General features: G+C 34.1%; 1 protein-coding gene across 1 annotated transcript; it reads right to left on the minus strand.

Moving 5' to 3' along the window:
* Positions 1–15,623: 15,623 nt before the first annotated feature.
* On the minus strand, positions 15,624–21,281 carry LOC115963592 (PHD finger protein At1g33420-like). Its single transcript, XM_031082660.1, has 5 exons — positions 20,598–21,281; positions 19,105–19,231; positions 18,170–18,385; positions 16,906–17,526; positions 15,624–16,692 (listed from the first exon to the last, which is right to left on the minus strand). Exons 1-5 carry the CDS (start codon positions 20,932–20,934, stop codon positions 15,870–15,872), a joined length of 2,124 nt encoding a protein of 707 aa, XP_030938520.1. The 5' UTR covers positions 20,935–21,281; the 3' UTR covers positions 15,624–15,869.
* Positions 21,282–22,845: the final 1,564 nt, after the last annotated feature.

Genomic DNA, 22,845 nt, shown 5'->3' on the forward strand with positions numbered 1-22,845 from the left:
TCAAAATGATGTGTAGTATTTTAACTTGGACCAAAGGATTTTATTTATAAAATTATGAACATATGACTAAGAGTTATTGCACACATGGATTAAATATTTTGTGACATGGCATCCTTACAAACTGGCTAAGTTGGACCAAATGATTTTATTTATGAGAAATGATATGTCCACAACATTTTCACAACATTTTTACAACAAATCCTAAGTGGCAGGTTGTTACCGGTTGTTATTGTTGGGGCAAAAAAGTAATCCTAGTGTTAGTTTCAAATTTGAATCAATAACAATTAACCACCTATGATTTGTTGTGAAAATGTTGTGAACGTAGCACCTCTCTTAAAATTATGGACATATGGCTAAGAGTTATTGGCACACATAGATTAAATATTTTGTGACATGGCATCCTTACAAACTAACAAGGCATTTAAAAAAAAAAATCCATCTATCAAAAAAAAAAAAAAATAGCAGATCTCCTTGTAGCGTGGACTAGTGTGCAAGTGAGGGCAGATTTTTTATGGACAACAATGAAAGTCTTTGTAATTCGTAAAAGGCCACTATTTATTGGTTGCTATGAAACCCACTACTTTGTTGTCATTGTCGTCATCCCCGACCCTTCTTCTTTCTCTAGTGCCCGTCATCATTTAAAGAAAAAAAAAAGGATGAACGTTTGGATGGATGGAAATGAAACCAATGAGAACATGGGTGGGTGGTGGTTGCCGAAGAATAGAGCTTGAATCGAAGCTGTCAGTGAAAGATTGGAGGAGATGAATAGTCAGCTTATATATTAAGGATTTTGATATTTTTGGTGTTTTGAATTTTTATTTTAGGTCTTGATAAATGCTTACATTAAAATATGACCTTTTTTTTTTTTTAAATCCATGTGTCAATAACTCTTTGTCATGTGTCCATAATTTTATAAATAAAATAATATGGTCTAAGTCAGATATTACATCATCATTCTATTAGGCTACATAAGACATAAACTAACGGACATAGACAGAATGATGAAAAGTAAAATGTTTTGTAAAGTTTAGGGACGAACAACGAACTTTTGAAAATTTAGAGACGAAAAACAAACTTTTATAAAAGTTTAGGAATGAAAATGATATTTTACCTTATTTATATTGATGGTTGAGATTGAAAGTTTCTTTTTGTAACTATTTAGGTAAAATACCTTAGATCTCAATCCGATATAAGGAAAGACAACAGTGAAAGGCAAATGAAAGTGCGGGTGATCTCAATCCGATATAAGGAAAGACAACAGTGAAAGGCAAATGAAAGTGGGGGTGGTGGGATTAAAAAGTGCATGCAGCTGGCTTCCATTGAGAAAGGAAGATCTGGGCCATCTTTTCTTGTCCAGTGAAAGTGAAGTGGTGGAAACTTATTTTCCAATCAAAGTTGGAATTGCGCGTGAAATTTAACACTTCATTGTATAGTGCTCTGCACACGCCTAACTCAAGTGGTGCTGGCATCATTCATATTCCAAATGCATGTCTGTGTACTGTAACTCCACGAGTGTGGTATTGGTAATTTGGTACCATGCTTTTTTTTTTTTTTTTTTTTTTTCGTGTACGGGTCAATGCACTATAGCTAGTCCATTAGCCGACGCTTCCTACAACTTTGCAGTCGAAAATGTTTCATTATGTTTGGCAAAATAGGGGTACGACAGATAAAAAGTAAGAAAAGAAGAGGGAGAGAGAGAAAAGGGAGAATAGTTTTCCTTCCCTCCCCTTATTTTCTATCATTTCATCTTCCCTCCAGCCAAACATAGTCTTTAATGTTCATATATGTGTTAATGTTTACTGTTCATATACGTTATGTCTCATCAACTTACCAATTCAAAATTTGAAATTTAAATAATTTTTCAATTGCATGTTAAGATATTATTTGAAACTAGCCTCACCACACGCGCTTCGCGTGTGTGATGAGGCATTTTTTTGGTTTAGTTTCAAAAATTTTCAGAAAAATAAAAGAAAAAGAAGCAACTAAAAATCATATAGCAATAAAATGATTAAAAAAAACACTAAAAAAAAAATTACCTTATAGGAAAGAACTACTTCCTCTAAGAGAAACAAAAAGGTTTTTTTTTTTTTTAATTTTATAAAAAAGATTAAACAAAGGAAGAGAGGCATTTATTTATGTTAAATTTTAGAAACTAACTTGCCATTCAAAAGGAGAAAGGTGCTATGTCCACAACATTTTCTCAACAAATCATAGGTGGTTAGTGGTTATTGGTTCAAATTTCCTAACACTATAAGATTAATTTGTTGGCCTAACAATAACAACCAGTAATTGTGAGAGAACAAAAAATTGGGTGCTCTCAAAAAAGAGATTTAGGTGCTTTTAAAGGGCACCTCTCTTTTTGAGTAAATGGTGTGGAGTCGCCACTTATTTTTTATATACAAAAAATAAGAAAAAATAAATATAGTTACATGTTCAAAATTCTCCAAATGTCATTGATTGGATAAAGACAAGTACAATTTTGGTAAATTAAACCTTACAAGGCTTTGGGCCCTAGTTACAATCTACGCAAAAGAATACAAAGCTTTGGCCCTAGTTAAAATCTACCAAAATTAAATAGACAAAACACTAATCTACCTATCCAAAAACCCTAAGCTCGGGGGCTAGGTTACGGAATGGGAAGGTGTTAGGCTCCCATTCCACCTAGATAGAGTCTGGTCTTCTAAACTCTAATGACCAATATATCCATTTTTTGCATGATGTTAAATGATATGTTGAACACACATGACGCACACTTGACAAAATTAATTTAAATAAATTTGCCTTATGGATGCGTCCTCTTTTTCAAGAAAATTCAGATCTGTTTTGTGAATAAAAAAAATTGGATTTGTAAAGAAAATCATATATGTTTTTCTGTAAAAGAAAGAATAAGATTTTTGTTAAAAAGTATCAAATATGTTTTTTGTAAAGTTAAAAAAAAAAAAAAAAAAAAAAAAAAAAAAAAAAGGTGATTTTATCAAGAAAAATCGAATCTGTTTTTTTGATGTAAAAGAATTTTAAAAAAAAAAAGACTTTTTGAAAGAGGATCCACATTCATGAGATAAATTTATTATACACTCATCATATATTTAAAAAAACAAGACTTCAACCTAACTTTCAATTCCTTCTTTTAAATTTCAAACTCTGCAATTTTGTAACAAAGAAAAATTTTTCTAAAAAAATCATATCTGTATTTAATGAAAATACAAATAAGTTTTTGTGTTTAAAAAATTAGATCTATAATTAATGAAAATACAAATCAGTTTTTGTGTTTAGAAAAAATCAGATCTGTATTTAATGACAATATAGATAAGTTTTTGAGCTAAAAAATCAGATCTGAAAGTACAGATTAGTTTTTGTGCTTAGAGAAAATCATATTTGAAAATACAGATCAATTTTTGGTTTTCATAAAAGAATTTTTGTTAGCCATTGTAGATTTTGTAGATGAAAGATCCATGTCTACCTCTTGCAAAAGATTCTTTCCATGAGCTTGTTAGTAATTAGTTATTATAAAAAATGTTTTGGGCCAATGCCCCTAGTTTAGACATGCTTGCACAGAAAATTGATGATATGCTTAATGCAAAACAGATGCTCCTAGCCTAAATTCACACAAAGAAATGTTTTGATTTTGAGCCTTTGAAAAAAAATGTTTTTTGAGTGATTATGACCAGGCCTTTAGAAAGGCTACCTACGAATCTCACTCATAGAGGATCAAGTCCAAACATAGTTCGAAAAAAAGTTTTGAAAAATGAAATTTTAAAAAATCTTCTTTTTTGAAATGAAGTTTCTTTTTTGGGTGATTGTGATTGGGCCTTTGAAAAGGCTGTCTACGTACCTCTCTCATAGAGGATCAGGTCCAAACATAATTCGAAAAAAAAGTTTTGAAAAATGAAATTTTGAAAAATCTTCTTTTTTTGAAATGAAGTTTCTTTTTTGAGTGATTGTGACCGGGCCTTTGAAAAGGCTGCTTATGTACCTCTCTCATAGAGGATCATGTCCAACCATAGTTCGAAAAAAGTTTTGAAAACTGAAGTTTTGAAAAATCTTACTTTTTGAAATGAAGTTTCTTTTTGGGTGATTATGATCGGGCCTTTGAAAAGGCTACCTACGTACCTCTCTCATAGAGGATTAGGTCCAAATGTAGTTCGAAAAAATGATTTTTTTTTTTTTTGAAAAATGATTTTTTTTTTAAATGAGTTTCTTTTTTTCTTTTTTCTTTTTTGAAAAAAAATCAATTCACTTAGAATGAGATTTTCTGAAATTTTATCTTTTTCAAATGAACAAAAGGTGATCCTTTGAACAACCTCTTTGACCAAATATTCATTTGTTAATTCGATCTCATTGGCTAGGAAGGATTTGAAATCATTAAAAACATGTAATCAAATTTGTTTCTTCATTTTGAAAATTTTTAGATTAAGTCTTCAAAGACAATCAAAGAAATAAAATGCTTGGGAATCACATAGGTTGGGAACAAGCAAAAAAAAGGGAAAATCCTAAGTTTGAAGATTTGAAAATTTTTGAGAATTTGGAAATTTGTTCTCTTGAGAGTAATTTTCTGCTCGAAGCAAACAAAGTGAGTGTTTGGAGCTTTAAGAAAAAAAAATCAGTCACTTGAGAATTTGTGAAATTTTTTCTTTTAAAGATAACAGCCAGTGGGGCTTGATAATCTTGTGTAGTTTTTCTTCTTAATCCAAGAAAAAAATATTATCAGAGCTAAATGTGTGCTTTTAATCAGCAAGACTTCAAGGAGGTCTTTATTCAAAAGTTGTAATGTAGGCCTGGTTCAGGTTATTGAAAGGAAGGATATAAAAGGCTCAAAACCCTTATGATATTTCCCCAAGTATGCAATACTTTAATTTCAAGCATTGGAAGATTTTTTCCACATCTTCCATCATTGACTCTTGTGCTAAAATCCTTTTCATGTTCATCATATTCTCATTGGTCTTCGTTGATTCCTTTCATTTGGTCTTGGTTGTTGTTGTTGTTGTTGTTGTTGTTTTTTTTTTTTTTTAAGATTGACAACTTTCTCTTTTTGGCCTTCTTAGCATCCTATCTTATGGTGGTCAGATCACTCACTCTCATTTTTGTTTTTCTCATTTTTTGATAGATTTTTTTGAATTGTTTTGCTCTAATTTTTTGGCTAGACCACCTTTTCGGATTTTCAGCCTAGCAAGCTCTTTTTTTTTCTTTTTTTTTCCTTTTTTTTTTCTCTAATTTTTGCCTAGACCGTCCTTTCGAGTTTTCAGCCTAGTGAGCTTTTTTTTTGGAATTTTATTGGCTTTCCCTCAACTGCATTTTTTGTTTCTTTCAATTTGACAGACTTCCATCTTTCTTGGATGAATTTGCATTTCTCCTTGATACCCTCTTATCCTTTCTAATGCACTTTCATTTTTCTTGACTTGACTAAACACACTTTTTTTGATGAAATGTATCTTACTTTTTCTTTTCCTCGTCTTCCTCAATTTGATTGAATTTTGCTTTTGATGAATCTTCATTTTTGTTCATCCTTCTCAACTTGAATGATTTTTGATGAATCAGTATTCTTTCACAACTTGATGAAAATTCTTGCATTCACTTCTCTCTCTCTCTTTTTTTTTTTTTTTTTGGTTGAAGTCTTTTCTAGTTTGATGGCCTTCTCTTTTTTCTCATAGTTTGATGCTTTCTCAAAATCTTATCTCTCCTTGATGGATTTCCTTCCTTTCTAGCTTGATGGAGTGAATTATCCCTTTCTTTAATGAACTCTCTCTTTTCTGAACTTGATGAACTCTTCATCGATCTCATTGTCTTCATTGAGGATCTTACCAAGTGCTGCTGAATCCATAAGGTCAACACTTCCTCATCTTGAGATTTAAGCATGCATACTTAATTTTCCCACCCAAGGTTTAAGTTTTTAGTGGGTTCTTTGAAAAATAGGCTAAATGTTTAAAGGCTCAAGTTGACTAGCAATGGATAATTATTGTAATAGGTGTCAAGGAATAATATGGTTACCGAAGGCGGCCTCCTATCCCTAGTGATGCTCTCTTGTAAGTACAGTGACTTAAACTCTTTTAATAAATTATTCTTGGAATAGAAGTATAAATGCTCCTATGATGTGAAAAATTCTATAGAGATTGGGATTGAGTGTATGTGGTTTGAAAAATTTTTGATGAATGGATGAATTTCTTTCATTGCCTTTTAGGACCTTTTCTTCTCATATTCTAAATGTTTAGCAAAAGTCCTTACATGGATTGAATGAAGTTAAATCCCTCTTTGGAATAAATTGATTGGTAGCAATTAATCATCATGATTTGGAAAACGTTTTATCAAATGGATTTTCTTGTACTCTCTTGGAAAGAAGGCTTTCGAAAAAAATTTGGAGTCTTTGAAAGGGAGGCTTTGGGAAAATCTTGGAGTTTTTTTTTTTTGAAAAAAAAAATCTCTTTTTTTTTTTTATGAATTTTTTATGTACATATGAACAACATGATGAATCAAATGCATCAAACATAACATGGATATTATTGAGTAAATGACCAACTAGAAAGAAAATGCTAAATAAACAATAAAACCAAAGAGCCAATCTAAAAACTTGTAAGATGAAATTCAAGCAAAGTCTGGATGGCTGGCCAATGATGGCGGAGTAATGACTTGTTTGTCAATCAAATTTTGAATGGCATGTCGTAGATTGATGCATTTGTCTGTCTGATGGCCAGGTTCTTGATGACATTTGCAGAACTCATGTGACTTGTAACCTTTAGGCAGTGGGCTTGGAGGAGGTCGAGGTTCAAGTGGGCAAAGATGCCCTTCAAGTTTGAGCTTTTCAAACAATTGGCTCATAGGCACATGGAGTTCATTAAACTTCCTTCGAGGCCTAGAATTGATAGATGATGATGTTTGGGGAACCACAACATTGATTGCCTCCTCATTGGTGGTGCTGGTTGCAACTTTCTCAAAAATGAAGCCTTCTTCATTCTTCAACATGCCATTATTGATAGCATCTTCCACTTGAGTACCAATTATAACCAAGGATTTGAAGTTTGGAAAGTATTGGGCAAAAAGATGCTTGTGGAATATGGGTAACAAATTCTTCAGCACCATTTGGATTTACTCTTCTTCACTAGGTCTTGTGATCATCTGGGCTGCCTTGGCTCTCCATCTAGTTATGAAGGTGGAAAAGGACTCCTTTGGCTATTGTTTAGTGGTCCCCAAGTCTCTCCTTGTCATATCCACTTCTATGTTGTACTTGTATTGATTGTGAAACTCATGACAGATGGCCTCCCAACTCCTTGCTCTAGCATCATCTAGGTTGAGGAGCCACCTAAGAGTGGCCCCAGTTAGGGTGTTTTGAAACAATTGACTAAGTAGTTCTTCAGTTACTTCTAGGGGCTGCATGGCCCTTATATACATCTTCAAATAGGACTTTAGGCAGCCAGTCCTGTCGAACTTGTCCAAGGTTGGCATCTTAAACTTGGGAGGTAGTCTCACATCAAGGAAAAGTGAGAGTGGTTGGTAGTCCATGAGGTCTTCCATCTTGCGAGCTCTTTTGATCATCTCTTCCATTTTTTTTATCCTCTTGTTGGTCTTCTTCTCACTCTCCATGGTTGGAGGATTATGGTCAGTCTCATTCTCCTATTGGCCACTCTTCAAGTTCTGAAATTGTTGTACCATAAGGTTCATGTCCTCTCTCAACTGGATTTGACTAGCTACCATGGTGTTCAGTAGCTTTTAAGTGTTCATGAGTTCTTTAGTGTTCAGATGTTCTTCCCTTTCTGCCATGGTGATGGAGTCTTCAGACTTTTTGTGGCTTGGGCTGCCTTGTAAGTTGATATTGTGATGTTGCCACTGTGGAATGCCTTCTATGCTGACAGGCCTCAGTACTGTGATGGGCTTGGAATTGGAACTATTAGCTTGAGTGTCATCCTTGGATTCTTTTTAGAGTCTTCCCTTTGATCAAATTCTCCTCTAATAATAGGCTCAATTGGGTCAATCAAAGCTAGGTCCCCATCTACATCAATCAATCATCGAAACAAACACACATAACATGCAATGCAATTTTAACATGGACTGGCCTAAAGGTAGATTCTAAGTCATTACATTGTAGGGTGGGTTTGTTGTTTCATTGTTTCCCATAGCTAGGATGTTACACCTCCTAACTTGTAATGTAATGAACATTACGTTGGTCCAAATGGCATGGTCTATCTTTTATAGTCAACAAGAAGTGATCCAGTGACTTTGGGCTATGAGTTGGTGAGTTCACCATTGGGTACCCGAATCTAATGAAGACCGGTGATCCATGGTTACTACCACAATATGTTGAGATGGGTGCATATATATTTGTTTTGATGCCATACACTATGACAATTAGGGAAAGCTCTTAACAAACAAACATGACAACACCAACAAAAATATCATACAAAAATCTCAAGACATAAATAAACAAACAAACAACAATATCATGCAAAATCATGCAAAAGACAAGGGTATATAGTTGGTCAATTAAAGTCTAACATGAAGCTAAGTCCTCGACATCCTCAATGGAGTCACCACTGTGAGAGACCGGAAAATTGGGTGCTCTCAAAAAAAGAGATTTAGGTGCTTTTAAAGGGCACCTATTTTTTTGGATAAGTGGTGTGGATTCGCCACTTATTTTTTATATACAAAAAATAAGAAAAAATAAAGGTAAAAATGCAAAACTGGCCCTCTAACTTTCACATTTTTTCATTTCGGTCCTCTAATTTTCAGTTTTGTCAATTCAGTCCTCTAACTTTCAATTTTTGTCAATTCAAGGCTCCGTTACAACTCAGTTTGTTGCCGTTAAAACCACCAACACGACGCCATTTTGCATTTTTTTTTAATTTTATTTTATAAATTCAAAATTAAAAAAAAAAAAAAAAAAAAAAAAGAAAGAAAGAAAAGAAAGCATTAAGGGGAACGACCGCGGTTTGGATTGAAGCCTCAAGGAAAAGCTGCTCCAATGGCCGCTTCGAAACAACCATAAGTTCAAGTGATGCCCAGACTTGGAATTTCGGATTCAATTTGGGTCAAAACCCCAAACCCTCTTCCTCTTCGTCCAGATCTTCCCTACATTAAAATTTTGCTTTTGGGTCTTTCTTCGATGATCAAATTGGGGTCTTTCAATCCAACGGCAATTCCAAAACCCAGAATTTTGGTGGGTTTGATGATTTGTTATTCGGGCACCTGGTGAATCCACAAACCAATTTAATTCGTTCGACTACGATTCAATATTTTCGAATAATTGGAATGGGAAGCCTTCAACGGTGCCTATTTATGGTGTTGATGATGTGTTTGGTGGAATGCCTGGCTCGAAGAGCTCTGCTTCGGCTCCGATTAATGATGATGTGTTTGCGTCGTTTGCTTCAATGTCGAAGCAGAGTGCTCCCAGTGAGGTCCCCTTAATGCTTTCTTTCTTTTCTTTCTTTTTTTTTTTCTTTTTTTTATATTTTTTCTTATTTTCTTTTAATTCCGAATTTAAAAAAAAAAAAAAAAAAAAAAAAAAAAAAAAAAAACAACAACAACAACAATAACAACAACACATGAAAAGCGGCGTCGTTTTTGTGGTTTTGACGGCAGTAGTAACTGAGTTGTAACGGAGACTTGAATTGACAAAAATTGAAAGTTAGAGGACTGAATTGACAAAACTGAAACTTAAAGGACTGAAATGAAAAAATGTGAAAGTTAGAGGGTCAGTTTTGTATTTTTGCCAAAAATAAATATAGTTACATGTTCAAAATTCTCCAAATGTCATTGACTGAATAAAGACAAGTACAATTTTGGTAAATTAAACCTTACAAGGCTTTGGGTCCTAGTTACATTCTATGCAAAAGAATACAAAACTTTGGTCCTAGTTACAATCTACCAAAATTAAATAGACAAAACACTAATCTACCTATCCAAAAACCCTAAGCTCGGGGGCTAGGTTACGGAATGGGAAGGTGTTAGGCACCCATTTAGCTCAGACAAAGTCTGGTCTTCTAGACTCTAGTGACCAATATTCCCCTTTTTTGCATGATGTTAAATGATATGTTGAACACACACGACGCACATTTGATAAAATTAATTTAAATAAATTTGCTTTATGGATGTGTACTCTTTTTCAAGAAAATTCAGATCTATTTTGTGAATAAAAAAATTGGATTTGTAAAGAAAATCATATTTGTTTTTATGTAAAAGAAAGAATAAGATTTTTGTTAAAAAGTATCAGATATGTTTTGTGTAAAGTTAAAAAAATATCATACAAACATCTCATGACATAAACAAACAAACAAACAACAATATCATGCAAAAGACAAGGGTATATAGTTGGTCACTTAAAGTCTAACAAGAAGCTTAGCCCTCGACATCCTAAGTGGAGTCGCCATTATGAGAGACCGGAAAATTGGGTGCTCTCAAAAAAGATATTTAGGTGCTTTTAAAGGGCACCTCTCTTTTTGGGTAAGTGGTGTGGAGTTGTCACTTATTTTTTATATACAAAAAATAAGAAAAAATAAATAGAGTTACATGTTCAAAATTCTCCAAATGTCATTGATTGAATAAAGACAAGTACAATTTTGGTAAATTTTAACTTACAAGACTTTGGGTCCTAGTTAAAATCTATACAAAAGAATACAAATCTTTGGTCCTAGTTACAATCTACCAAAATCAAATAGACAAAACACTAATCTACCTATTTAAAAAACCCTAAGCTCGGGGGGCTAGGTTACGGAATGGAAAGGTGTTAGGCACCCATTTCGCTCAAACAGAGTCTGGTCTTCTAGACTCTAATGACCAATATACCCCTTTTCTGCATGATGTTAAATAATATGTTGAACACACACGACGCACACTTGACAAAATTAATTTAAATAAATTTACCTTATGGATGTGTCCTCTTTTTCAAGAAAACTCAGATCTATTTTGTGAATAAAAAAAATTGGATTTGCAAAGAAAATCAAATCTGTTTTGTGAATTAAAAAATTGGATTTGTGAAGAAAATCATATTTGTTTTGTGAAAAAAAAAAATTGGATTTGTTAAGAAAAATCAAATTTGTTTTTATGTAAAAGAAAGAATAAGATTTTTTTTTTTTTAAAGTATCAGATCTGTTGTGTAAAGTTTTTTTTTTTTTTTTTTTAAAAAAAGGTGATTTTATCAAGAAAAATCGCATCTATTTTTTTGATGTAAAAGAAAAAAAAAAAAGACTTTTTGAAAGAGGATCCACATTCATGAGATAAATTTATTATACATGCATCATATGTTTAAAAAAAAAGACTTCAACCTAACTTTCAATTTCTTCTTTTAAATTTCAAACTCTGCAATTTTGTAACAAAGAAAACCTTTTCTAAAAAAATCAGATATGTATTTAATGAAAATATAGATCAGTTTTTGTGTTTAAAAAATTAGATCTGTATTTAATGAAAATACAAATTAGTTTTTGTGTTTAAAAAAAATCAAATCTGTATTTTTGAGCTAAAAAATCAGATCTGAAAATATAGATTAGGTTTTGTGTTTGGAGAAAATCATATCTAAAAATACAGATCAGTTTTTCACTAAAAAACCAGATCTGAAAAATACATATCAATTTTTGAGCTTAGAGAAAATCATATCTGAAAATACAAATCAGTTTTTGGTTTTCATAAAAGAATTTTTGTTAGCCATTGCAGAATTTGAAACTTAAGAAAAAGAGTACAATAAGCAATCACCTAAGCACATGTTAAAGAAAATTCTAGCATCATATTTAAGCATAGTGACCATATCAAGAACTAAACATAATAAAAATATGCTAAACATATTCATGCATCAAACAATAACCAAAATTAATGAAAGAAGAAAAACAAAATGCCTCTTGCATGAATGTGCTCTTCTAATGAAAGAATATTTTAGGATTCAAAGAAATTTGTTCACATCTTTAAAGCCTAAAATACTTTACTTACAAAAAAAAAGTTCCTAAAGTAAAAGCCTCCAGAACGTCTTTAATGTAAAGGGAATTGAAAAGTTAGAAGAGAAGAGCCCTTAATTCTGATTTGTTTCCTCTATTTGTAGAGATTGGGATGCTTAAAAATGAGATCATATACGAATTGGAACACGTCCTTATCTCTAAAAAATTGTAAAAGATAGGTATTATCTCAATCAAGGAGTCCTCGAGCCGTGCCAACAATTTGTTCCAATTAGCACTTGGAAAGTGCTGAATGGCCTTCTTGGGTGCTGAGTCCGCATTTGACTTTTGGTCCAATTTGAACTCATTTTTGAGGATTTTTTAGCCGGGAATTGTACTTAGACGCATTTTTAATCCGTTTTCTAAAAATTAATCACTTTTTCTGAATATTCAGGTCTTTAAAGTGATAATAATCTTGTAGATAAATATTCCAAAAAGTCTTGATTATCCTCAACTTCTTTGTTATCTAATTATCCACTTTATTCCCATGCAAGCAAGTCTATTTTTGACACCGACTAACAATCAATCATAAAATTACTTTATTAATTTTAATTGTTTAACCAATTAGAATTAATTTAAATTACTCATGCGTGGTCGGCTCTACCTAAACAAAATGCATGCAGACCATGCAAACTTGATCATGTGATATCTTTCAATCTAACAGTCCAATTTGGAAATCAGACACACCGTCACGACCATTAGAACCTTAAGATCATTTTTATGATGTGCAATGAATGAATTAATGCATGTAATGCAACTCTAAATGTCGGGTATATGAATGGTCACTCTAGCCATCTTCATTGGTTAAATTATGGGTGCAAAATCGAGTGTCTACAATAACAACCTGCCACTTAGGATTTGTTGTGAAGATTTTGTAAAAATGTTGTGGACATAACACCTCTCTCCTTTTGAATGACAAGTCAGTTACTAAAATTTAAGAGATGGAAGTACCTGATTTTAAGAAGAGATAGAAGTACCTGATTTTAAGAGATATGGATAAGGGGTTATGGTTGAATTAAATAAGTTAGATAAAAAAATCTTATGTGAGAGAGATATAGTGAAAAAAAAAAAAAAAAAAAAAAAAAAAAAAAAAAAACCCTACTTTTTTTCTTTTCATTTATCTAAAATTTAGGAGTGTTTAATCAGTAATTTTACATATCTAACCGTATTATTTAAATTTTCTAAACATATAAATTTAAGAATATTTTAGTATGTAAAATGATGAAACTCAAACAAAAAGAATCATGTTATTAGTAGGGCCAAAATAGCCAAATACCACTATTGGCCGAAATTTTTAGCAATATACCATTGTTTGTGAAATAATTAGCAATGTACCATCTTTTTAAAACTCGAGTTTGTGAAAATTCGAGTTCCATAAAAATAGCTACTGTGGCACCCGCTGAGGTGGATTTTTTAAAATTATAAAATGCCACTTTGATCTCGAATTTTGTAAAACGGAGTTCCCTGTAAACAAAGCTCGACCTCTTTAAGCTCGAGTTATTTAAAAATGTTCAAATTTGAACATGGAATTTTTGTAATTTTTATTGATACTCGAGTCTGCAAAACTCGAGTATTATGTATGATGTAATTTCACAAAATGCATGGCACTCACTCTGATTAGTCAACGCTGTTCATTGATATAAATTAAAATAAATCTTCTCTATTTGCTAGTACAATAAAATATAATTGATTTTCGCAAAAGTCGTGCATTTACATGGCCTCTGCTTTTTGATGTTTCAAGCAGAGAAGGAGCTGTTTGTAAAGTTTTGGTAAGAAAAAAATGTGTGATCTTTGTCAACATAACAGGTCGAAGATGCAAAAAAAGAGTGACTCAGCTTCAATTTGAGTTTCTGCAAGAGAAGGAGCTCTTGTATTTGCATTTTATTTGGCGTTTTATTTGATGTTTCAGCTTGTAATATAATCAACCATCTTTTTACATTTTACTTTTAGTATGTCATACACCGCACTCGAGCTTTGCAAACTCGATTACAAATAAAATTTTACAAAAAACTTAAAGTTTTTAAATTTTGAATAACTTGAGCTTAAAGAGGACGATTTTTTTTACTAGGAACTCAATTTTAAAAAACTTGAGTTCCATGTGGCACTTTTTAATTAAAAAATCCACCTCAGCGTGTGCCATGGTAGCTTTTTTATGGAACTCGAGTTTGTATAACTTGAGTTTCAAAAAAGTGATACTTTCCTAAATATTTCCAAAACAGTGGTAAATTACTAAATTTTTGGGCCAACTGTGGTATTAGGTCATTTTTGCCTTATTAAATTATGTTCAACTTTGTGTTATTTTCAATTTGTATTTAAATATAAATTGGTTCCTATTTTTTAGGATTAGATTGAGATAAGATTATTTCATCATTGACCATATAAGTAAATTGAATCCATTAATGAAAAAATTAAGTAGAAAATTAAATAATAATAAAAAATCTAATTTTCCTCTAAATTTAGGAAGTTAGTCACCTCAAATCAGGACAAAATTGGCCTTTGCCCCTTTCTATCAAACAATCCAGCATTTTGCCCCCTTTCTCAAACTAATTAGAGAAATGCCCTTCTTTTGAAACTCGATTTTCTCAAAATTGAGTTAAGCCCTATAGTAGCGTTTTAAGGAGCTTATAGTGACGTTTTAAGGAATTATAGTGGTGTTTTAGAACTCGAGCTCCATGAACTCGAGTTATAGGTAAAAAAGGAAAGAAACTTGTATAGAACTCGAGTTCATGGAGCTTGAGTTTCAAAACGCCACTATGGTTCCTTAAAACATCACTATAGACTCCTTAAAACGCTACTATAGAGGTTAAGAATTTTTTTTTGTTTGTTTTTTAAACTCGATTTTCTCGAAAATCGAGTTTCAAAATAGGAGAATTTTCCTAATTAGTTTGAGAAATGGGGCAAAAAGCTGGATTTTTTTTTTTTTTTAAATGGGCAAAAGCCCATTTTCTCCCCCTCAAATCAACTCATCTATCTTTTAATTATCCCAATTCATATTAAATGACTTCCACAAGGAGCAACCAACAGTACGTGTGGCATCCAACGCGTTAAGTGTCGCGGTCTCCTCTGTTGGTACCATAAGCCAACATGGCTCGTTAGGTGGCCCTTAATTATCACCAGCCATGCCTAACATTTGTTTAGTTTGTGTTAAGGTTTGTCATGGATGTAATTGTCACACATGAGGACTAATTGATCTCATGCAAGGGTAGAAAAAATGAAAAACAACCATGTCATATTATAATTGTCGTAGAAATTTTGAATCAAACTGCATTAGCGCTCTCTAACCTTTGCCTAATGTTTTCTCTCTCCCCTCTCTCGAAATTTCGCCCTCTTGAAAACAGTAAACTCTCTCTGAATTTCGTCCTCTTGAAAATAATAAAAAAGAGTTACTCTTTGCTTGCCATTTGAAGTTACACCACTCAATGTAGGAATAGGATCAAATATTACACCACTTAATATGAATTATGTTATCTTTTCTTGTGAATTGACTTTAGTGTGTGTGTGTGTGTGTATATACATATATGTTTATTTGATTAGATACAGCATTTTAAAAGCTTTGTTTTAGGCCACGAACTTGTAAGGCTGTAACATTACCTCTTCAATTAGCAAGAAGAGGATTCAAATCCAAACTCCCAGTCAATGTAACTATCGAAGTATTATAAAGAAAATGGGTGGAAAGTTTTAACTCAAGTAATGGCAAGGAAATAAAGAAAGAAACTGAAGTAATGCAGCAATTAGGTACTTAATTTTTTTCTTGATCATTCGTGTTAATTTCATTTTCTCGCTTCTTGTTAAGGACTACTGTCATTGGTAGAATATGTACAAGATAAAAGGAGGTAGGAGTCCAAAAACAAGTCGACCGCCCTAATGCAATCTTCTTGGCCTGTTTCTTATGTACACATTTGTTTTGGCCCGAGGAAAAAACTCCTAAAAAATAAAAATAATAAACCTTTACAAACGTTCAAAACCTCAGCGAACATCAAAAGGAGCAGTCAAGCTCTTTCCGCTACCAACAGCAACAGTCTCATCCTTGCAGTGTCCACTGGCTTTGGTATTTCGGTTGGAATTCCTGCATCTTTGACAAACAAACTTGGATGGGACAGAATCGGAGTCTTTGATACCAGAACACCTAGTGTGTTGCCACACACCACAAACATCACACGCCATCATTCTCTCTCCATCATCATCCTTGGCCCCACAGCTGCAATCCACCGTCCACCTCTCGACACCCCTCTCCATTCTATACATACTCAGTCCATTTTTCCCAAGGCACCTACCTCGCACTCGAACTGATTCAGTTGACCCTAGCAAAAGTTTGACCTGGGTGGAATCATCTACACCACCAAAGCCAACTAGCTCTTCCCCTTGAAATCTTCTAAACATCAGATATACCTCTTGAAATGCTTTGGACACTTCAAGCTTAAGGTCAGAAACTGTTGCATATGGGGGAAGGATAATCAACTCCGGCGGCGGATTTGTGGTAAACTCTTCAGATTCATCTATGAGCTCCACTTGACATGACAGGCATACAGCAAATGGGTTTGCAATGGATGACATGTTCTCAACCTTGTAGTTTTTCACAAAGTGCTTGCAGTCAAGGAGCTTCTCTGCTGAGCTGATTGCAATATTCCTTGTTGCCTGAGGGTCATAGTTTACCATAGTTTGAGGGTGGAGCAAGGATTCATACATGTATCTGAGATCTTGCAGAAGATTTTCTACAGATGAGCACTTTGAAATCGAAGAATCACTGCAAGCAGTTGTTTCACCTATGGAACCACTTCCAGGCTCGAGTCTGTAAACGATAAAGTACAATCAGTCCAAACAAGTAACACAACAAAAGGATAAACATATCAATGGGATGGATATTTTATTCCAAATCACAAGTTTAAGCAGTCTTTTACAGCTTAAAGAAAATCCTATGTGCAACAATCATATGATTCTTTTCTCAAACGACTAAACCAATTCACAGCAAACACAGCATGTAACAACCAGAATGACCACTCACCTGTACTCAAGGGCTCCTGAATCAGGATTGCATCGGGCTTTAACAACCATACCATCAGCTGCCAATTTCCCTCCAAGTTTCCCAAGGCAATAATCTAGGAGCTCTGGAGGAGCCACCTTAAAAACAGCGCTTCTAAGAAGACGGCAATTTACCCAATTAGAGCCAGACACTGCACGAAGAACTCTGAAAATGGCTTCTTCCACCCGTTCAACATCAGTCGCACTCCATGAACAAAATACTGCCGCCGAAGTAGAGATATGACGCTTCTTGCAGGGGACATCATCGACCCTAGACGGAGACTTGTGGGCATCATGTATCAAGCTCATCAAAAAACAAAAGAGATCTCTTATATTTACAAGCTTACGCCCCGCTAAGGACTGATAATGTGAGATCGTGTCCTGCAGGCGAGTGCAGGATTCCTGTCCCCGAGAGAGAAGGATGGACAACTGCAGGCTGGAGAGGTTTTCAACAGCCATTTTATAGGCATCAAGGGTGAGAGCAAAGCTACCAGCACCAAATTCATAACCCCATTCACCGTACCATGGATGGCCTTTGGAGATGGCATGAAGCAGCCGGTACTCTAACCCATACTTTTTTGACACATCCATCACACTCACTTTTCTGTTGATGTATGAACATGGAATGAATAAATAAATTGGACTTTAAGATGCGACTAAATTTAAAAAATAACATTGGACTAGAAGGGCATCCATAATTCCAAAAAAAAAAAGGCATCCATCAGCACATTCGCATCAGAAGATGGAGGGCAAAATAGAAAGAAACATGATATGATAAAAAACAGAGACCAAGCAATCTTGTTAGCACATCATGAGACAAATGAAAAGCAAAACAGGAATCCTCTCAAAGTAAAACAGCATCATATAGTCTTTAATTGAACCTTCAATTAACAAATTGATATAGATAGACAACTCCCCATGAATATTAAAAAATTTTCATGTTCTTTGCATTCTTCAATGTACCTACTTTGAGGTAGCCACCGTAGCAGCCAATATGATATGTGATTCTAGTACATCTTCCAATTAAATGATTATAAAACAGACCGTTTCACTGAACTTCTCACAATATAGCAAGAGGGGGGAAAAGGAGGGGGAAAAAAGGAAGCAAATATATATATATATATATATAAAATATAATTCTAGAAGAAAATGATTGAGGAGATGAAACTAACTGGCTCATAAACATAATAGAAACACTTCCATTAGAAAACAAACGAGAAGCTGTAGTTACAATAAAAGATCTCAACCTGACTCCAAGTATTTTACAAAGGCGATCCCAGAAGTCCATGATATGATATCCAGAGAGAATCCTTGAGCCCCCTTCCCTACCATTAACCCTAAGAAGGTGACCATAACCATTTGAATGAACCACACCATGTAAAAGGTGAGTTGTGTTTTCCAACTGGTGGAACACCCAATCTTCAGCATCATCTGTACTAGTCACTTGGTTGCATGACTTGCACCTGCAATAAAGGGCATATCATGCATCGCACAAATAATGATACCATCCTTTTCAAACTAATTAAATGCGGCAAAAAGGTCATACTTTTGTATAAATACTTGCATTAAACCAATTTAACACCAATGAAATCAATCTCAGAGTTCTCATAAGGCCATAAAATTCAGTGTCCATACAGTTCCTAACGAACAAATTACGACAACTGTTACAGTGCTCTCATGATATTTATTAACAACATAATGGTAGAAAACCAAATTTCAGTTCTAAGAAATAAGCATCAATGACAAGCTATATGCCTAATAGATGTTTCTATATACATATGCACAACTAAATCTTGCAAAAATTAATTTATAAAACGTGACAACATTATTTAACTCAATTACATAGAAAAATCACTTTAGCGCAACCACCAATACTTGGAAAGGAAGTTAAAATGCGTAATAGTTCTCCATGACAAAGTCAGTTAAAGATGTATATCTAAGAAAATATGGTTGAGGACTGAGTTATCATAATTCCGCATAATGTGCATTTGGCAGCATATGCTAGGGTCACAACACTTGATAACTGAATTGAACCTCTGAAATTTAATTGAAGAGAAGTAAAACAAACTTCAGCTAGATTATAGCATACTAATCACATATCTGACACCCACATAAGAGCTACTACATTTCAATCATACAATAAAAAATGGGCAAAAAGAGGAGAAAAAGTAATGGTCCTCACTTGGATTCTGACAGATGCAAAACATCTCCACAGCACATGCATGGCTTGTGATACCCACCAATGGAACTATCATCAGCCTTTATTATAAAATGATAACGTTTCCCACATACAGGATGCCCACTCCAACCTGAAGTTTTGATAATAAGTTAGTAACCGCAATCTTTTTAGAAGCTATATCTTAGCAATGTCCCACAACTCAGAAAACAGACAAGATGATTTGCATAGTGACAAACAAGAACCAAATAGAACAAAAACCTCTATTTTTCTTTTTCTTTTTTAATAAAAACCCAAAACAAATTATCAAATTTCCAGGGTTGTATTTTTCATTTAAAAAAAAAAAAAAGAACAACAGACAAAATTAAACACAAATTTTCAGGTGATTTTAACCAAAGCTCACATGGGTCCATCTTAATATTAGAAGTAGTAACAAAAGAGATGGGCCCATCTTACTACTTAGATTCATGTGAACCCAAACCTTATTCTATCCCAAAAAAAAAAAAAAAAAAAGCTAAATGTCCAAAAGCATAGAATTCATGACGTGTCACAACAAACATTGGTCCAAACATAAAAATAAAAAATAAAAAAAAAATAAAAAAGAAAGTAAACAGTAAAATGAATAGGGTGATGATCTATAAAAAAAAGTAAAAAAATAAAAACAAAAATCAATTCATAGGTATCAATAAAATTAATTCCAATGAAAGCTTTTCTCAAAAAAAAAAAAATCCAATGAAAGCAATTAATCAAAGCCTTAGGGTACATAAGGGGCAAACAATTGTAATTTAAAAATAAAAAGGCACGAAATTATCCAATTTCTTAAAGGGTATTTAGGGTACAAAAGGAAATAATAGCTGTGACGCAACAGCGAAAGAATGCTGTTCCAATTCCAACCAATAATACACGGTCCTCATGTATGCCACGTGTGAAGAATACAAGCAGCCAATGACAAACGGGTAACATTATAACATCCATTTCAATCATATGGACCCCACATATCTACTTTTATTTGTCTTATCATGTCAAACTGGACCCACACTCTTCTAAATATATCCCCACTATTTTATTTACTAAAAAATATCTCAATTCACATCATATCGTGATATTTTCACGATAAATTGAGTGACATAAACATCCACAGCTTGGTTCCAACAACTTTTTCAGTTTATTTCACGTAAATCCATCGCTTTGATTAACACTCAATAATAAATATCTTATTTCATATCATATCGCCATTTTATTCTCACGATAAATTGAGTGAAAAAAACTTTTTAGAACTTTCAACAAGTTATTCTCAGTTATTCATCCCTTGATTAACACTCAATAATATCACAGAATGCACTATTTTAGTAAGTATTATCTTACTTAGCAACCAAAAAAAAAAAAAAAAGCATCTCGTAATACGAGATGACTACGATATTTGTAAGATATAGAACAAGAAAATAAAGAGAGGGAGGGAGAGTTAGGGAATCGGTGAATTGGCTCGGTGAGTGACTCACCAACAACTCGGCACTGGTCGCAATACACAGATCTGGATCTAGCCACATCTTCTTCAACTACGTCAAGGTAGACCACATCGGGGAGCGAATCAGGGCCGTCGGTGACATCTCCGACGCGGAACAGCATCTGCCACGTAAGCAGGTGAGGGAACAGCGACGAAGGAGGAGGGAGAAGCGCGTGCTTCGTCAGAAACTCCTTCACGCGCGTCCTGAACGGTCCTCCGAACGCACCTTCTTTACCATCCATGGAAGACAAGGAAGGAAAGTTCAAGAAATCGTGGAGATCAGCCGTCACGCGCCTCTTCATCCTCTTTAATGGCCTTCCGTTCACAACCATAGCGCGTGTATCAGATCTGAAGACTCTCTAGATCTAGATCTGAAGGTTCTAGGTCGGACGGTTGAGATTGAATCTGGAGGAAGAGAAGTGGTTCAGTCTAACTTTTCAGAGAGAGAGAGGGGTTGGGAGGGAAAGAAAAGCGTTTTGTTTGGGAGTTTTGTTTTGGGGTTAGGGTTCTCTGTGAGTGTTTGGATTCTGAGATTTCACGGACATCCAATTACTTTTATTTTATTTTCTATATTTCTTTATAATTTTTTTTTCGTTGTGATATTTTAAATTTTTGTACTTTGTAAAGAAATCAAATTAAGTTTTAAATTATTTTCTGGGAATTCGGGACAGCAATAAAGTCGGTCTCGTTTGTTTGAGAGAGAGAAAGAGAGAGAAGCAAATTTATAGGATCGAAATCTTAATCGTTAAGCGAGTTTACCGATTCGTGGGGTTTCGAAAGTATATAAGGGCCTGGGAATGAATGAAATTACGGGAGTACCCTTATCATGAGGCCGACCTGACCAACTGGACTCTAGAATGTTCGTTTGACATTGTTTGGTTTCGCTGTACTTCTTATCTCATTTATCGCCTGATTAATGATTAATAAGATACCAATTGTGGAAATACTCACCTACTTTTTCTTTTTTTGGGTTAAAATTTAAATTATGATTTTTTTTCCTCATTCTCTATTTTAATTTGGCTTTTAACTTTTAAGCCACAGGCGCATGATAGATGTAGTGGTGTGGCTACATAACAAAGATGGAAATGACTCAGTCAAGTCCGGCTATCATGTGGCTAGAAATGTGCTTAGGGAGTGGGCTAAATGTTCAATAGTGTTAAGGCAGCAAATATGGAAGAAGTTGTGGAAGGTACGGGTGCCTAACAAAATGAAGGTTTTTGCTTGGAGAGCTTGCCATGAAATATTGCCAACCCGAGTAAATTTGGTCAAAAGAAATATAAGCAGGGATAATATATGCCATTGTTGTCAGAGAGCTCTAGAAATGGTGATTCACGCCATTTGAGAATGTCCAGCGGCCCAAGATGTTTGGGTTGGTAGTTCCATCGTGATGCAGAAATTTACCACTAACTTTAATGATTTTATGCAACTATTTGAATCGTTAATGAACAGGTTAGATGCAGTTGGGATGGAACTTTTCCTTGTTCAAGCTTGGACTGTGTGGAACTAGAGAAACACGATGGTGCACGGCAGACAGATGAAGGATCCATGCTGGCTAAACAAAAGAGCAGCAAAATACCTTGAAGAATACAAGAAGGCACAGGAACATTTGGCTATTTTAGATGCAACCCCAAGCAAACAACAATGGAAGCCTCCCCCACAGAATATGTTCAAGATGAATTTTGATGCAGCTGTGTTCACGGATCAGCAATGTTCAGGGTTTGGAGCAATAATCCGAAATGCACAGGGGGAAGTAATGGTTGGGATGTCGGTTAAGAGGCCTTATGTGAGAAATAGTGAAGAGGCAAAAGCTTTGGCGTGTCGAAAAGCAGTGATATTTACCATGGAAGCTGGATTTTCAGAGCTTGTAGTTGAAGGTGATAACGTCAAAATGATGAGAGCTATCTCAGATTTGTCTTGCCACAACTCCTTACTTGGACATATTTATGAGAATATTTGTTATTACCTTAGTGGGACGCAGCATGCCTCAGTTAGTTGTATTAAGAGGAGGGGGGGGGGGAATATGGTGGCACATTCATTAGCTAGGTATGCAAAAAATATTAGTGATGAAATGTATTGGCTAGAAGATTCACCACCACCAGAGTTGGAGGCTTTGTACCAAGACTCCTTACATATTATTGAATGAATGAATGCATTCAAAAAATGGTTTCTAACCTTTTAATTGTGTTAATTTGGTCTAACTTTTCAATGTTGTGTCAATTTAATTCTTACTATTATCTCTTGGG

This window comes from Quercus lobata, chromosome 10 (assembly GCF_001633185.2).
Source record: "Quercus lobata isolate SW786 chromosome 10, ValleyOak3.0 Primary Assembly, whole genome shotgun sequence".
NCBI classification, from domain to species: Eukaryota; Viridiplantae; Streptophyta; class Magnoliopsida; order Fagales; family Fagaceae; genus Quercus; species Quercus lobata.

Bases quoted from the DNA above. Each gene is read 5' to 3' on its own strand.
- LOC115963592 (XM_031082660.1), bottom strand. From the start codon at position 20,934: ATGGTTGTGAACGGAAGGCCATTAAAGAGGATGAAGAGGCGCGTGACG. The intron at 19,232-20,597 runs GTGAGTCACTCA...TCAAAACTTCAG, and splicing joins CGACCAGTGCCGAGTTGTTG to GTTGGAGTGGGCATCCTGTA. The intron at 18,386-19,104 runs GTGAGGACCATT...CCTTTATTGCAG, and splicing joins TTGCATCTGTCAGAATCCAA to GTGCAAGTCATGCAACCAAG.